The 18,181-nt window shown below is 30.4% G+C and overlaps 1 protein-coding gene and 1 non-coding gene across 2 annotated transcripts; both read right to left on the bottom strand.

Annotated features, from left to right (window-relative positions):
* Positions 1 to 1,449: 1,449 nt before the first annotated feature.
* Positions 1,450 to 13,812, bottom strand: LOC140817235 (uncharacterized). Its single transcript, XM_073176876.1, has 4 exons — positions 13,798 to 13,812; positions 13,401 to 13,475; positions 13,065 to 13,247; positions 1,450 to 1,969 (listed from the first exon to the last, which is right to left on the bottom strand). The coding sequence occupies exons 1-4, from the start codon at positions 13,810 to 13,812 to the stop codon at positions 1,598 to 1,600; spliced, it is 645 nt and encodes a 214-aa protein (XP_073032977.1). The 3' UTR covers positions 1,450 to 1,597.
* On the bottom strand, positions 13,642 to 13,713 carry TRNAD-GUC (transfer RNA aspartic acid (anticodon GUC)). Its single transcript has one exon. It is a non-coding gene; the product is annotated as a tRNA-Asp (tRNA).
* Positions 13,813 to 18,181: the final 4,369 nt, after the last annotated feature.

The raw sequence follows: 18,181 nt of genomic DNA, 5'->3' as shown, positions 1-18,181 counted from the left end.
AGCATAAAGGAGAGGTTTTGAGAGCTCATTCATTATTTCCGATCAAAAATGATTGTAAGATTGAAGTAAGGGACCTTTGTGTATTATCAGGTACCAAACCGTCAATCAAACTGCAATAGGTAAACTCTCACATTCAACAAGCTTGTGCTGATATAATAGACTCTAACCAGACTTCAAAAGTTATAGAGTAGTCTCAGGACAGTATCACGTTTAATGATGTTGAATTGATTGTGAACCAGCACAAAAGCCACAAATCATGAACATAAGAATTAAGATGCATGAAGACAAAATCGAATACCGACGTGACCTGGTGAATTGGGTATGAGATATGTGCGCAATTTCACCGGGTCAGGTTATATTTTATCAGGAAAGGGTTCTCCTTGGCTATTCTCTTACAAAAGCCTCAAAATTATGAACATAAGAATTAAGATGCATGAAGACAAAATCGAATACTGACGTAACCTTGTGAATTGGGTATGAGATAGGTGAGCAATTTCACCAAGTCGGGTTATTTTTTTCAGGAAAGGGTCTCCCTGGCTTCGGAAGTATCTGCACACTTAAGAATAACATAGATCGTTAGTGGGGTACAGGAGAGTTTTAAGACGTAGCTACTCCTACACTCAAGTCAGTCAAGTATTTTTTGAAGACATTGAATATTCTTTTGCCAGAAAATATATATCTGAATGCATTAATATCAGACAAGCCTGGTATTTATAGGAGGAAATCAATGAGAACTTTGTTTTCAGTACCCAGCTGCTACTCATGATGTATGGTTGCCAATGCCTTGTTTACTTGACATTGTTGAGTTTGACAACCAACGCCTATTCCGATCGAGTCACATCACTCTTGCGTGCTTTGAAAAGCTTCCGAATGATGATCCAGTCATGGCGTCCCATACTTATGAATTCAAACGTGACACATATACTGTAATGCTCGAGAAAGCATCCTGGTGGCAGAACTCCCCTCGGATGCTCGTCACCCGGGCTTTGCTACGCGGACCCTCCAAAGATTTAACCGAACTCTTACCACCCGGGCTCCAAGATGAACCTTGCCCCTGCCGACTTTCCGGGCTATCCTAAGTCCACCTTGGAGATGACCCAAGAATAGGATACTCCCGGGGTATCACCATTCTCTCTTTTAAACAGTCGACAAGAAATAGTTTTGAGCAGGAAACTCATGTGGCATAGGGCTAACGTAAGCATGAGGTAAGCCCTAGTAGTCAAAAGGTCAGATGTCGCTTTGAATTTTGTACCTGTCTGTTCATATTCCTTGCACAATTACCATGACTTTGACATCCTTTACAAGACTGTACTATTTTCTGGGCGTCTGTATTCATAGTAGGCCACCAGAATCCGGCTAGTAGTGCTTGCACTCACTCGTATCATGATAGCATTCCTGATGGAACGCACATAACCTCAAAGCTAGTCTCGAGTCCTGGGGAGAGTAACCACAAAGAAAGTTATACACTTGATTTCATCGCCATAACAATGCAACATGGTCATGTTTTTAAAACGAGTCAAGTGCTCTTCAGGGTCCGATTTCTCGTCATATTCTCTAATGTTTGCTGATTTATAGTGGGCAGGCAAGGGTTCATTGACTATATGAGTGGAGAAAGGACACCTTCTTGGTTGAACTTCAGAATTCCGAGGGGACCTGGCATGTCCTTCCATTCCAGTGTTATCACTTTTTGTCTCAAGTCTTCTAGTTCTTCAGGTACTGTAATAGCCTTGGAGCCTTCCTGGGAACTTTCCTCTTTTTCAGCCTTCGTTCCATCCCAAGAAGGAGATTTTTCTCGGGGCCCTTTCTCACAGGGTGCCCGGCTACTACTAGGAGATATCTTTTCTGCCATGGCCTTCTGAACAGCTTCTTCTATCCATTGAGTTAATTGTTCCGGATTGACCAAGAAAGTTTGCCATGGTGGATTTCCTTGGGAATCAAAGTACAAGTGCAACACCGAATCTTCTGCAAGCTGACACAGTACACAACATTTGTCGTTAACAAAAATCAGTCTTTCTCGAGTAAGAAGTTTCATGTGAGCAAATAACCACAAGTTTATGTTTAAGCCGCAATAGGTCGTCCAGAAATGAGAGAAAGTATATGGATTTTGTAATACTGTGGATTACAATGTAAATTAAAAAGCCCCGAGCATTTTCAAAGGATGAGAGATACTCATTATTATAAATTATAAAATATTTAAATGAATAAAAAGCAGTTAATTCTGAAGCAAGAGTAAACTCTAGACTTAATTCAAATTATCAAAAGCCAGCCGTTGATTTCAGAATTCAAGAAATTCCTTTGTCTTTATTGGTAATACTTCTAAACTGCATGATGCTGAAATTCAAAATAACCATTACTTTCATGTAAACACGAGAATTTGACGAGGTAGCCTGGAGTCATGAAGTAGAAGTTTAAACGGGAAGAAACATTTTCTCAAGTAAAAGCGAGCGGTAAATTTCTATCAATAGAATCTATATCTAATCTAACACTTCTAATACTATTATAAATATATGAGTTTGAATTGTGAATTTACTTGGTTACCCTTTTCCAACTATTACTTAATTAATGTCTTATTTATTTATTAGTTTGAATTGTGAATTTACTTGGTTAGCCTTTTCCAACTATTACTTAATTAATGTCTTATTTATTTATTTAGGTGACTTTTCAATTTTCTTATATGAGTTTGAATTGTGAATTTACTTGGTTACCCTTTTCCAACTATTACTTAATTAATGTCTTATTTATTTATTTAGGTGACTTTTCAATTTTCTTATCTAATTACCTAATTTGTTTAATTAATACATTTTACTATGCATTATTTCACATCAATATATTTTCTAAGCTTTATAATCAAAAATGGTTTGGATTTAATTTTTAAAACTTCAAGTTAAAAAAACATAGATATATTCTTATATGAGTTTGAATTGTGAATTTACTTGGTTACCCTTTTCCAACTATTACTTAATTAATGTCTTATTTATTTATTTAGGTGACTTTTCAATTTTCTTATCTAATTACCTAATTTGTTTAATTAATACATTTTACTATGCATTATTTCACATCAATATATTTTCTAAGCTTTATAATCAAAAATGGTTTGGATTTAATTTTTAAAACTTCAAGTTAAAAAAACATATATGTTTTATATCTAAAAATAGTTCAAACTTTATATTTTAAACTTCAAGTTAAATGAACATATATATAAATTTTTGGTTAGCAATTCGGACTTAACTTTTTAAACTTTAGGTTAAAAAAACATATATGTTTTATAAATAAAAATAGTTCAAACTTTATTTTTTAAACTTCAATTTAAATGAACATATAAATTTATGGTTAGTATTTTTTAAACCTACAATATATTTTCTATTTTTTAAATATATTTTCTATGTTTTTTTAAACTTCAAGTTACATTAACATATAAATTTTTGGTTAACGGTTCGGACTTAATTTTTTAAACTTCAAATTAAAAAAAAAACATATATGTTTTATAACTAAAAATAATTCAAACTTTGTTTTTTAAACATATATGTTTTATACCTAAAAATAGTTCAAACTTTATTTTTTAAACTTCAAGTTAAATGAACATATATATAAATTTTTGGTTAGCAATTCGTACTTAATTTTTTAAACTTTAAGTTAAAAAACATATATGTTTTATAAATAAAAATAGTTCAAACTTTATTTTTTAAAATTCAATTTAAATGAACATATAAATTTATGATTAGTATTTTTTAAACCTACAATATATTTTCTATTTTTTAAATATATTTTCTATGTTTTTTTAAACTTCAAGTTACATGAACATATAAATTTTTGGTTAGCGGTTCGAACTTAATTTTTTAAACTTCAAATTAAAAAAAAAACATATATGTTTTATAACTTCAAACTTTATTTTTTAAACTTCAAGTGAAATGAACATATAAATTTATGATTAGTATTTTTTAAACCTACAATATATTTTCTATTTTTTAATATATTTTCTATGTTTTATAACCAAAAATGGTTCGAACTTAATTTTTTAAACTTCAAGTTACATGAATATATAAATTTTGGGTTAGCGGTTCGTACTTAATTTTTTAAATTTCAAGTTAAATAAATTTTTGGTTAGCGATTCGGACATAATTTTTTAAACTTCAAATCAAAAAAACATATATGTTTTATAACTAAAAATAGTTCAATCTTTATTTTTTAAATTTCAATTTAAATGAACATATAAATATATGGTTAGCATTTTTTTTAACCTACAATATATTTTTTATTTTTTAATATATTTTCTATGTTTTTTTAAACTTCAAGTTACATGAACATATAAATTTTTGATTAGCTATTCGGACTTAATTTTTTAAACTTCAAATTAAAAAAACATAAATGTTTTATTATAACTAAAAATAGTTCAAACTATATTTTTTAAACTTCAAGTTAAATGAACATATAAATTTGTGGTTAGTATTTTTTAAACCTACAATGTGTTTTCTATTTTTTAATATATTTTCTATGTTTTATAACCAAAAATGATTCGAACTTAATTTTTTAAACTTCATGTTACATGAACATATAAATTTTTGGTTAGCGGTTCGAACTTAATTTTTTAAACTTCAAGTTAAAAAAACATATATGTTTTATAACTAAAAATATTTCAAACTTTATTTTTTAAACTTCAAGTTAAATGAACATATAAATTTGTGGTTAATATTTTTTAAACCTACAATATATTTTCTATTTTTAAATATATTTTTTATGTTTTTTTAAACTTGAAGTTACATGAACATATAATTTTTTGGTTAGCGGTCCGGACTTAATTTTTTAAACTATAAATATTTTCTATATTTTTTTAAACTTCAAGTTACATAAACATATAATTTTTTTGTTAGAGGTTCAGACTTAATTTTTTAAACTTCAAGTTAAATAAAGTTAATTTATTTAATTGATAGATTAATACATAATTATGCATTATTTTCCCATTATTAGTTAATAATTGATATATTTTTAATTTAATTTAATTTATTTATTTATTTATTTAATTGATACATAACTATGCATTATTTCAAATAAAAAGTTGAATACTATTAATATTTCTTACATATTTTTTTATTATGCATTCTTTCACATAATAAAGTAGACTACTATTAATATTTTTTAAACATACAATATATTTTCTATGTTTCATAACAAAAAATAGTTCGAACTTAATTTTTTAAACTTCAAGCCAAATAAACATATACGTTTTATAAGCAAAAATGGTTCGAACTGTATTTTTAAAACTTCAAGTTAAATGAACATATAGATTTGTGGTTAGTGGTTGAGAGAATAAAATATAAATCAAACAAAGAGAAGCATTTTGTTTTCTGTTATATATTTTATTTATTCAGCAATGAGCCTTTTATAGGCAAATACACATATGGAAAGAACCATAAAAATAGCAACAGTATTTGACCACTAAACCATGAAATAACAAATATGCTAAGATAATTATTTTCTGTAATACTTTGTTAATAATAAACAATGACTAACAAACTTTATTTGACAAGACAGATAACTAAGTACTTCGACAAACCTTTAACAATTCAATAATCTCTCCCTTAAACCGATAAGGTCAACATCGGCTTAATTAGAACATCATCCCTCAAATTTGTTTTGTAGTATGTTAATACCAAGTAGCTCCCTTAGTTTATGAAATGCAGTCATTTTCAGGGACTTGGTAAACATGTCAGCTACTTGGTTTTCACTTCTGCAATAGATGAGATCAATTGTTTCATTCTTTGTGAAGTCACTTAAAATTGATATTTCACATCAATGAGCTTGCTTCTTCCATGGAGGACTAGATTCTTTGATAGTTTTATTGCTAAACTATTATCATAATAAATTGCAAAAGGATCATGATTCTTGAATTTAAGCTCTGCAAGAATTTTTCTCAACCAATTAGCTTGACATGCACGTTAAGTTGATGCAACAAATTTAGCTTCAATGGTTGATAAAGTAACAATTGATTGTTTCTTCGAAGTGCATGGAACAACCGCTTGATCTAAGAAAAAAATCATATCCTTAAGTTCTTTTTCTATCATCTCAATCTCCTCCATAATCACTATCACAAAAAATCCATCAAATCTGATTGTTCTCCTTTCTTATAGTAGAGACCAAGTTCTTGTGTTCGTTGGAGGCATTGTAAAATACTAAAATCCTCTTAACAGCTTAAAAATGCATTTCTGTAGGATTCTCAATGTATCTGCTTATGAGACTGAAAGAATACATAATATCCGACATTGTTGCTGTCAAATACATTAAGCTTCCAACAATTTGCTTGTAAAATGTGTTGTCAATCTTCTTTCCTTCACAACTTTTTGTTAGCTTCAAACCATACTCTACGGGAGTACTTGCAGAATTACATTTCTTCATATTAAATCTGCACAAAACTTTGTGAACATGTTTCTTTTGTGAAATAAAAATCTCATAAGTAGATTGAACTACTTCATACCAAGAAAATAATGCATTTTTCCAAGATCCGACATATCAAACTCAACCATCATGGACTTCTTAAATTTTTCAAACATGACACTATCATTTTCAGTGAATATAAGATCATTAACATATAAACAAACAATGAGATTTTTCCTTCATCTTCAATTTTGTACAAAGTTTATACTCATATGGACTTTTTTGAAAACATACCTTAAAAAATAAGTCTCAATTTGACTATACTAAGCTCGTGGGACTTGCTTTAGCCCATACAAAGTTTTTTTTTCCAATTTATACACTTTATGCTCATTTCCAACTTAATATAACAAGCAGGTTGATGGATACATATATGTTCTTCCAAGTCTCCATGTAAGAACGCCGATTTCACAGCCAAATAGAAGATAGACCATGAATATTGCGCTACTAAAGCAATTACCAATCTGATCGTATCATGTCTTGCAACTGAGCAAATATTTCTTTATAACAGACTCCAAACTCTTGTTTGTAATCTTTTGCTACCAACGGTGCCTTGAATTTGTCGGCTTTCCATTTTCTTTCAATTTACTCTTGTGAATCTACTTCACACATCATTTTTGACCTTTTGGAAGCTCGATGAGTTCCCAAGTTTTATTTTTATCGATGGATGTGATTTCAGCATCCATTGACTTTTGCTATTTTGATTCTTTGACACCTTCTTCGAAAGCTGCTGGATTACAATATGAAAATAGAGCAAAATGAACAAATTAATCTTTAATTTGGTTATTACCAGTTGCCTCATAATTTGTCATCCATGTTGCTCTTCTTTTAAATCGTTGAGATCTTTGTTCATTTTCTGTCTCATTGACTGAAATATGTAGATTGATTATTGGTTGTTGCTTGTACTCTACAGATTATGCATTCTCCAAAGGATGCTGCATTTCTTCTCCATTTTCACCATCAAAATCAGCTTGAATTGGTTGTCTAACAGTATTTTCATCAACGAAAAACTACTGAACACCATGAATATTTTTGGCATTAGGACAACTGCATCTGCCGATTATCGTGTTAGTATCTATTTGGTTCAACTTTGAACACAATTCTTTTTCTGCGCATATATTTTACCTTGTTGACTTGTAACTCAACTGAGTTGAGATAAAGCGATTGTATTTTGTTAGCTCAAACCAATCATACCGAAAGTTTTAATAGGTATTCATTCATCCCCTCTAAACATCTAGCCGGTCCTAACAACATATGAGATTGAGTATATGCTGATAGTCATAGACTAAAAAACGAAAGCTAGAGAAATCCACCATTCATTGTTGTAATTTCAATTATTAAATAACAAAAGGACACTTGGTTATTGTATGTTGTTGAATTAGTTAAATATAATTTGACATAGTATATTGATAAAATAATGAATTCCTTCAAAAGCATTGATTAAGAATTGATATGTGCGTTAACCGATATTCGAACAGTCCTTTATTAATTATTTTAATTTAAGTTATTTAAATTGTGTTTGTTTCATCCTTTTATTTTAATTTAAATTTACTTTATTAATTTATTCAAGTTTTTGTTCAAGTTAATTAAAGAATTGTTTTTAATGTAGATTTGTAATATATCAAGTTCTGTCGGACGATATCCGTACTTGTTATTAAAACTTGACATGTACACAGAAATAACAAACAAAATTATATAACGAAAAGTAAATTAATTAAAATAAACATGTGAAAACATGTAAATTTCATATATGTAATTAATATGAATTTATAAAAAATATAATTTTCATTTTTATTTATTATATCAAATAATTTTATCTTAAATAAAATCGTTTCCACGTGCAACGCACGTGCACTTTTCTAGTCTATATAAATATACAGATTGAATTGTGAATTTACCACATTGTCCTTATCCTTATTATTATCTATTAATTACAATTATGCATTTACTCTTTTGTCCTTATCCTTATTATTTATTTACTAATTACTAATTACTAAACTTTTAAATTCAATCCTTATTATTAATTATTATTTACAATTATGCATTTACTCTTTTGTCCTTGTCCTTATTATTTATTTACTTATACAGATTGAATTGTGAATTTACCACATTGTCCTTATTATTATCTATTAATTACAATTATGCATTTACTCTTTTGTCCTTATCCTTATTATTTATTTACTAATTACTAAACTTTTAATCCTTATCCTTATTATTCATTTACTAATTACTAAACTTTTAAATTCAATAGCCGAGATTAAAAGTTGTTTTGTGAAAAAACCTTACAAATAATCTATATCTATCTATACTAATACTATTACTACTAATATAAATATATGAATGTGAATTGTGAATTTACATAAATATCCTTACCTTCATTTAATAATAATCATTAATACATATTTTTTTAATCAATTTTCAATATATGATGCTAAATACATATTACTAAATAACATATTATCTATTATTAATCTATTAAGTATATGACTTTCATTTGTGAGCTTACTATTATATTATTTTTTTGTTTTACAATTTGTCATGTTAATGGTGTTATTTAATTCATTTTTTTTTTATCTTAGTTCAATAAGATCATTAATAGTGTATTTAACTCAATCAAACTAATTATTATTTTAATTTACTTTAAATTTAATTTTAGTTACTTAAATTTATACATTGCCGTCAAATAATAACAGGAAGACAAAGGGAAATGAGTCGGATTGAATAAAAATAAATTATTTATAAATATTAATGTCATACAAAATTTCTTTCTCTCATTTAGAATAAAAATATTTTCAGACTTTTAAGTGTCAATAGAGATATGTGATTGAGAGAAATATTTGTCTTTAAGTGATTTCAAACACTGTTTTTAAGTTATTTAGTCAATTTTTTTATAAATGCTGCTAAATAAATATTACTAAATAATATGCTCCATTTGATCATTTTGTGTTCTTGCAATGAGAGGAGTTTTTTTTTACCCTAGCATTAACATGTTTGATTGTTATATGTCTTTTGTATTGATCATGTAATTGTGTTTGCATTGTTTATGTGATTTGTTTGTTTACACAAAGAAAAGAGAAAACAAAATCAAATATCCAACAAAAACGGTTATTTTTCAATTTTTTATTGTTGAGATATTTTGTTAATTTTTAAACACATAATGCATGCTTTCTGTTTGCGTAGATTACTTAGTTTAAAGTGACTTAGAAAATATTAAAAAGATTGAAATATTTCTTCGTTTTTACCTTATGTCTCAGAATATCAAGAGATAAAAATTTTTATTTATTGGGGCAAATATATTTTCAAACTTCTGTCTATAAATCAATATTTAAATTTTTTACGACATTATTATATTCTCTAATCGATTTTTTTTACTTAAATTGATAGAAGGCATTTTAATTTGAGTTTTTATGTTCTTGCTTATATTATTTTTGTAATATTATTTATCATGAAAATAATAGGTGAACTACAAAATTTGGTAGGTCTAAGAGTCCTCTGGTGAACGACAAATATGGATAAATTATTAAAATATATAATATCCAGTAGATTTTTGGCATGCGATTTTGCTCTAATTCAATGATTATGCATTATTCTAAATTTTAATTATATCACAAGTTAACGCATGCTTTGTTGTTGCTAGATATAGTTAGTCAATAGTCTAATATTTTTATATGATTTAAGAAAAATTGTGTGACTTTGTATTATATTTTTACGGCTGCTTTTCTAAATAGTTTTATTATGATTTCAAGGCACCATTTTTCATGTGTTTTTTAAAGAAGTGGAATAAATATCTATAAAACGATGACATTAATAAGGCTTCTTCTCTTTATTTGAAAAAAAAAATTGGAAAATTTCTACAGATTGTGAATAATATAAGTTAATATTTAATTTGAGAGTGATTTATGCTTTTTATTGCTCGTATATACTTCAAATTTTTTGTTATTGTACTAAATAAATTATTTTTAAACTTTGAGTTATCATTTTTTTTCTTATCGATGTTGTTTGTGTTATGATTTTTTTATTCGTTTTGGTTAGTATTGTTGGCGATAATTGATTTTTCTGATATTATATGACGTGTCTTGTTGTTTATATAAAAATAAGTATGAGAGTACATCAATCAAAGCCACATATTTTGTGTCTTCTGTTCTTCGAAGAGAATAGTAAATGGTTTCTGTGAATTATATAATTTCTTGGTTTTTCATACATATAGTCTACGAAATGCGTCAAATTTTGAACAAAAAAGTTTTGACAAACATAGTTGATGAAAAAAATACATGTTAAATAAATAAAATAATGTTGTGTATTACTATGTTGAGTGCGATAATTGTCCCTGCTTGGTTGAGCGGTCGAACCGTGGTACTTGAGCTGCTGCGCGGTTGAAAAGATTTGAGTTGCACAATTACTATTAGCTATAGCTTTTGGTAAAACGGCAAGCGCTCGGTCTGGTATCAGAGCCAAGGTCACGGGTTCGATTCCATTGATTGCAAGGAGTGCAATTATTGGGAGGAAGATTGTTGGATGCAATAATTGTCCCTGCTTGCTTGAGCGGCCGAACTGTGGTGCTTGAGCTGCTGCGCGATTTAAAAGATTTGAGTTGTACCATTACTACTAGCTATAGTTTTTGGTAAAGCGGCAAGTGTTCGGTCCTACATACTATGTCCTAATTTCTGTATGATATAATTCAAGCACATTTTTTATAGATATTTGAAATTAGGTATAATTAAGTAACATGAAACATATACATATATATTAAATCATATTTAAAGCAAAATGTTAAGATCGAGAAAGATTCAGATTTAAATTTCAACGAAACATAATGAAGAAGGAATTGAAGAATTGTATGTGTACGTTAAGTGTTATATAATGATTATGTTGCTACTTCATGGTTGTGTGACATATGAATGTCATATAAAATGTCAATATTTCTCAATAAAATAGTTTTTTCAAAAAGAAAAAATTCTTCATTTAGAAAAAGAAATACATGAATAACAAATTGTGCATAATTCTCATTCTATTTATAATGGTATGAGAACAATTCTAAAACTTTGTTGACACAATATAACAGATCAATTCTGTGCATTTTATTGAGACATTGAGTCAGTTTCACTTTATTTTCTCCAATATTATCTCGATATATTTCGAGGTGATACGAGATTGTTTTTGTCTCTTTTTTTAGTCAAAGTGTCTAACTAGCTAATTCATAACATATATGATGGTAGCATAGAAAACTCCTCGTCAAATAAATTCACTTAGCAAAATATTGAAATTCAAATAAAATTCTACAATATTTCATCAAATTAACTTTGACTATCATTAAATGCTCATCAAATCTAAATGGTTATATTATTAGATGAGATATTGAATAAGTCAAATACTTTGACATATATTTGAATGATATCTCATATGCATATCTTAATTACATTATTCGTACATCTTCTCAAGCTTTTTAAAATACAATAATTAATTTTGTATGTCGTTCCACAAGATATAAAATATTATAAAACAAAATATAAACTCGATAGAAGAAAATTTATTTTGTTTCAATGAATAATATAATATTATTTTCTAAACGCAACAAATGAGATTGAAACTATATCATCCTCATGACATGATGCTCGCAATCATTATTTCAAAGCTTCCAAAAAATGACGATCAAGATGACTTTCTTGAATTGTGTCAAATTAAATGAGGACACAATTATAAGATATAGCCATTTGAAGATATTTCAAGTATTTTTCTTACACTGATTGAGAAATAGTTGTTAAAAATTTATTAACCTCACAGCTATATGTTGATAATATTGATACTAAATATATAAAAATGATATCACAAATATCACAATATTTGAAAAGGTGCAACACCATTCATTGGTTATGTTGTTGAAGAATATATAAGTTATAAATACTTTTAGTCACAATTGAAAATTTATCACGAGTAAAAGCATTTTTTCTTAGGAGTTATAGTTGATGATTGTCAAAAGTTGAAAAATCATTTAACAATAAAAAAATAGTCGGAAAAATAAGATTATCAAATAAAAACAATATAGAAAATCGAAAAAATGTCGTGATAAAGAAGCAAACTACGAGCATGTTAGATCCCGGATAAGGATTGTAAATAACATAATAGATGCTAAAGACGATCAGATACTTGTTGAGCATATCAAAATAGTTATATGTATATTATAACAAACTACGACAAAGAGCTGTTGAGTTGTCAAAATCAACCAAGAAGCATATTGGAAAGTTTGTCAAGTGGATAAGATACTTACTCTGATTTATATACCGTCTATGGTCATGATTTTTTATTTTTTATGACTTAGTTTGTTTCAGTTGATAAATGTTATTAACCATGTTTTAATTCATTTAAATATTATTAAAATTTAGTACATATATTTTCGGTAATTTAGTTTTTTACGTGCAACGCACGTGCATTTTTCTAGTATGAAATAAATATATCGTGTAAACATCAAAATAGCTTTCGAGACTAGAACTTCAGAAACACGACATCTTAATTGTAAAAAACCACTTTTTTCGTGAGAACTCGAGGTCTTTGGAGGTGGACTGACCACAGTTTCATGCTTTAACAAGTTGCAAACTATGAAATAAATACCTAAAACTATAGCATCCAAGGTGTATACTTACATCTATTGATGGTAATTGAACACTTCTAGTCCATGAAGAAGTAGTCAAGATCGACGAAATATAAATATACTGCCCACGAGGGAACTTGACTTGGAAACTTGCGGCACTAATTAATATCGAATTAGAAGCACATTTACCGAGAGCTTGTGGTGGATACCCAACAACAATTATATACTGTAGTATCTGCAAAATTCTCTCTAAACAATTTGATTTAACGCAATTAAAGCTAACAACAGAACCATCTACTGAGGAACCAATGTAAGGAGATAAAAATTAAGCAGAAAACTCCTATAAAGAATTTTCAACAAATAATTAGATGGGTGATCGAAGCTATACCTGTTCGAGGAAAAATTTGGAACAAATTTCAGCTTGGGGATTTGAAATTTCAGAAGAAAGCTTTCGGAATGGAGCCTTTTCCCATCGGGGGTTCTATATGAACAGCTGCCAAAACGTGACGTGGTACTGGTCATGTATTTACTATTTGTACCACGTGTCTGTCTTTTATTTAAAATCGTGTATCCTCGATGCGATATTACCGCAGCTAGTTTTTTAAAAATATTGCAAAAAATGATTAACTCGCCGTTGCCGGGGATCGAACCCGGGTCACCCGCGTGACAGGCGGGAATACTCACCACTATACTACAACGACTTGTTGGTAGGATTGTCATAATAAAATATATTTAATCAAAGCTGACATAATTATATCCAAACCAAAAATATAGTGTCAGGTAACCATTGAGAACTTCATTGTTAATTAAAATAAGGGTAAATTGTGTATCAGTACACTTTGAAAACCAACTTTGGTTTAGGTACCTGGAGAGAGAAAATAAGTTTCAAAATGCCAAAATTGCCCTTCTTTTCCTATTTAAGTTTAATTGGTTTAATTGATCCCCGCGCTCCCGAAAATGGTATCAGAGCATGGTTAATTTATTTCAAACACGAAAATTTTATTATTAATAGTAACTAAATGTATGAGAAGGAGAATTTCGAAAAAATTATGAATCCGAACTTTAGTTCGAGAAGAATAATTTACAAGAAATATTCCAATATTTTGGAATATACACAAGTTCATCTAACTATTGTTAGATATCAGAAACAGGAGAACAGAGGTATGTTATAATGGTAACTATCAAGTTATGGTACAAATCTGATGGAAACATCAGACATATGACAGTATATGTCATGTATCAAGAAATGAAAGGATCCCGGTATCCCCGAAATCATCTCAATCTCTATTCCAGAAACATTAGTTTCCGAATAGATCTATTCAGATGTTCTATAAAGCATCTGAAACAACTCATTGAATCAGGAAATTTATCTCCTGATGAAAGACAGCAGTGTTTGCAAAACCTTGCATACACAAAAGGTAGACTCTTACAGGCTGAAAAAACCAGATCTTCAATGATCTGTTAAAAATGCCAGGGACTACCATCCAGTTCGAAATTGAACTTATTTCCCTGGAAATAATTCAATTAGAACAAGAACTACAGCGAAGTACATGCTTCACTGAACTCAGAACGAAAGGTATGCGTTTACAAGGTTTAAAGAACCGTAAAAACATACTTCAAAATCTACTCAGAAGAAATTCTTCAGAGAACAATGATTCAGAATAATAAATTTCTGGAGATAGTACCAGACTCCTCTAAGCTCTCTCTGGATCTTAGAGAAATACAGAAAACGGTACAAAATTATGGCAATGTGCTATATTATGTACCTCAAAGGGTTGAAAAGGTCCTAGAGAAACAAGAAGAAATTCTTGAAATCTTAAAGGATATTCAAACAAGAATACAGAAACTAGAACAACAACCAAGTTCTAGTAGAAGAACTTCAGGAGGATGGCTACCACCGTCCTTTGGTACCGAACCTTTGTTACATCAACAAGGGAAGACCAGAGTGGTGTCAAAACCCTTAACTGAAGAAGAAAAGATGATCAATCTAATCAAGTCTGTCTCAGAAAAGAAATTGATCTGATGACAACTTTAGAAAGGATTGGTTTGGAGGATCTACAAGAGCTTGCGGAATCCTTCGCAAATCTCAAAGTAGTAGATCTAAAGATGAACACGGCAGTAGGTGAAACACCACCTGCAATAACCTGGTCATCTTCTCAGGAACCACCAAGGGAAAGTATGGGATCTCATGATGTAAATATGGGAGAATCTCAGACTGATTTCCATACTGGTGGAAGATCACACCCAGCAGGGACAAGGGCAAGGAGAACTCAAATTCCTTTGCACCAAACACCCTATGGGAAAACTGTTTTGGATCCTATACATCCTTACGGGGTTATGCTTAACCTTGATGTATTGGACTTCAAAAATAGAGAAGATCTCATAGACGATTGGACATCTGCTATGAGGATTGCAGCAGGAACACTTGATCTCAACAAAGAAGGATTCATTAAACTTTTAGAAATGAGTCTTATGGGATCAGTAAAAATTGCTTGGGACATGACTTCAGCAGACATGAAAGAGTCAGTCCTAGTAGGGGAATCTCTTAGTGAGATCGCTGGAAAGATGGCTACCCTATTCAAAGCACACTTTATAGGGGTAGACTATTTCAACAGTCAAGATACAGAGAAAAAGAAAAAATATACTCAAGCTCTGTATAGTCTTGAATTACATGATATATGTTTGGTAGATGAATATATTATGTTATTCACCAAATATAGATGGAATTCAGGAATCGAAGAAGATATAGCTATGCAGCTTTTCTTCGCAAAAATGCCAAGTCCTTGGAGAGAAATGCTCATAAGGGAATACGTACCTGGTAATCCAGATACGTTGGCAAGAAGAGCCTCTTTCCTTAAAGGAAAATTGGCAGAATGGTGCCATATGGCAGCATTACAAAAGAATTACAAACGCCTAAGGGGTATCAACAAAAGAACTCCTTTATGTTGTAAGGAAAATGATCTTCCAACAATTATTGGAAGTAAACCACAAAAGCATAAAAGGAAAAACTTTAGGACTCATCCTTATGCACGAAGTGGGAGAAGTTCTTGGAAACCAAGAACCGTATGGTCTAGACAGAAAGCCAGATCTTATAAATCTGGACAAAGAAGCGGACCATCGAGAAGTAGGATATCATCCCAAGCATCGAGTTCAACTCGAAGCACAGGAAGAACACCTACAAAGAAAACTTTCAGAAGAGCTCATACTAGAGCCAATGAAAGTTTCAAGGATTGTAATTGCTGGACATGTGGAGCAAGAGGTCATATATCGACCAACTGTCCAGAAAATGAAAAAAGAGGTATTAAACGCTTCGACCCGACTCCGGATATAGAAGATGCAGTTTATTACCAAGATCTCATTCAAGTATACCGATTTGAGGACATTGCTTCAGATGAAAGTATATATGAAGAAGAGGAAGTCTTAAGTCAGGAAGAATCTGATGGAACAGAATCGGAATCTGACTGAAGACGAGGTGTTTCGACACGAAACACATGAAGATTTGTCTGGGTTTTTCAGCCAGACAACTATATCTCATAACATGGTTCAAAGAATCATGAGAGAAAATCTAAGCCTACAGAGATACCAAGGTTTCTCTGCAGGACAGGTAGAAAAGTTCTTAGGAAGTCTTGGCCTAAGAAATAGAAAGCATCACCTAATCTATAAAGTTTCTAGGAGGGAAATGGCAATCCCGATGGAACTTACAGGAAATAGAATGGAGATGCAGTTAATTCCTTCCGAAGAAATTAAGGAGGAATTACAAAAACTCAAGATAGAAGTAGCAAGGACTATGTCCTGGATTCATATCGGAGCAATCCAAATTATGATAAAGGCTACTTTCAAAGAAGGGATAGATTCACCAATCGATATTGCTATATGCGATAAAAGAATGGGTAATCTACAAGATTCAGTACTGGGAACAATCTCAGGAAACCTCTGCGCAGGAAAAATTGTGGGAGTAATCTATCCAAGGATAGCCTACAATCTGGCAGATCGAGACTTCAGCCGAGCCTTGACATTGCATCAGAACTTCAAGGAAAAAAGGCTGATGAAAGAAGGTAATAGGCCATATTCTATTACCTATCAAATTTCATATGCTCTATCTAATACACATCATTCTGAATTGTTTATTAGAAACGAGTTTATTGAAATCCCTGAAATATTCGGAAAAGTTGCTCAGGCAATTTATCCAGAAAGAGTTGAGTTTCCATTAATACAGGAAACAGATATCCAGATCCAAGACAAACCAATTCTACAGAGAAACCAAAGTCTTAGAATGGAATCAAGAAGACTATCTTTTCAAGGAGATAGAATTACAAGTTACAGATGGGATAAAAGGCCCGTCATAGAAACCCAACAGGAGCTGAAAAGTTTTTCTACAATAGGAAAACTTAGATGCCCAGAAGGGTAGAAGGAAGTAGAAATAGTATTTGACATTACAAAGCAAAGGAATCAATTTCCTTGTAATTCAATATACTATTTGGAACAACCGATGATAGGAACTTACCAAGGACTGATTAATATCGGAGAATTGGAGGTTCATATTCAAGGAATTTCAGGAAAAGAATCAGATCGACTGATTCTTGGACTAGAGTTTCTCGAGGAACATAAACCCTGAAAACGTCTAGAGTATGGAATGGAGTTTATGGCAGAGGATAAAATGTGGAAAATCCAATGACCACAAGTCCCTTCTCCATATACATTCCAGTAGGAATGTTGTATGAACAATATAAAGCAGAATACTTTGCTGCATATATTGATTCAGGTGCTGGAATATGTACAGCAAAACGAGGAATTTTTCCAAATAATTTGGAAGAAGAGTTACCCAAGATTGCTGGAAGAGATTTTTCCAGAAGAATCTTAATCTTATGTAAAGGGATTAAGATGACTGAAATCATGATTGGCGGTGCTGGACAAACACCTTGGTACAAGGTAAAGACACCACCAATTTATTTTCATGATACATGAGCTGACATATTGTTAGGAAATAATTTCCTACAAATGTTCAAGTCCTATACACAAGAAAATGAGACTAGAAGATTAGTGTTCACAACACCATGTGCTCACAAAATCATAGTCCAGAGACTACGAGAGGCATTTTACAGAAAATTACCAATCCAGTTTCGCAGCAAGCGTGGTGATTCAGGACAACTTCTGAACCCAAAAATGAAG

The sequence above is a fragment of the Primulina eburnea genome, chromosome 16, assembly GCF_022965805.1.
Source record: "Primulina eburnea isolate SZY01 chromosome 16, ASM2296580v1, whole genome shotgun sequence".
Taxonomy (NCBI): Eukaryota; Viridiplantae; Streptophyta; class Magnoliopsida; order Lamiales; family Gesneriaceae; genus Primulina; species Primulina eburnea.
The sequence above is the reverse complement of the archived record's forward strand: the minus strand, read 5'-3'. Positions and strand labels throughout refer to the sequence as shown.

What these genes read in the sequence shown, in the direction of transcription:
- LOC140817235 (XM_073176876.1), bottom strand. An exon ending in CCAAATTTTTCCTCGAACAG is followed by an intron (nt 13,248 to 13,400) that starts GTATAGCTTCGA and finishes AGAATTTTGCAG; the next exon opens with ATACTACAGTATATAATTGT. An exon ending in TTCAATTACCATCAATAGAT is followed by an intron (nt 1,970 to 13,064) that starts GTAAGTATACAC and finishes GTACTGTGTCAG; the next exon opens with CTTGCAGAAGATTCGGTGTT.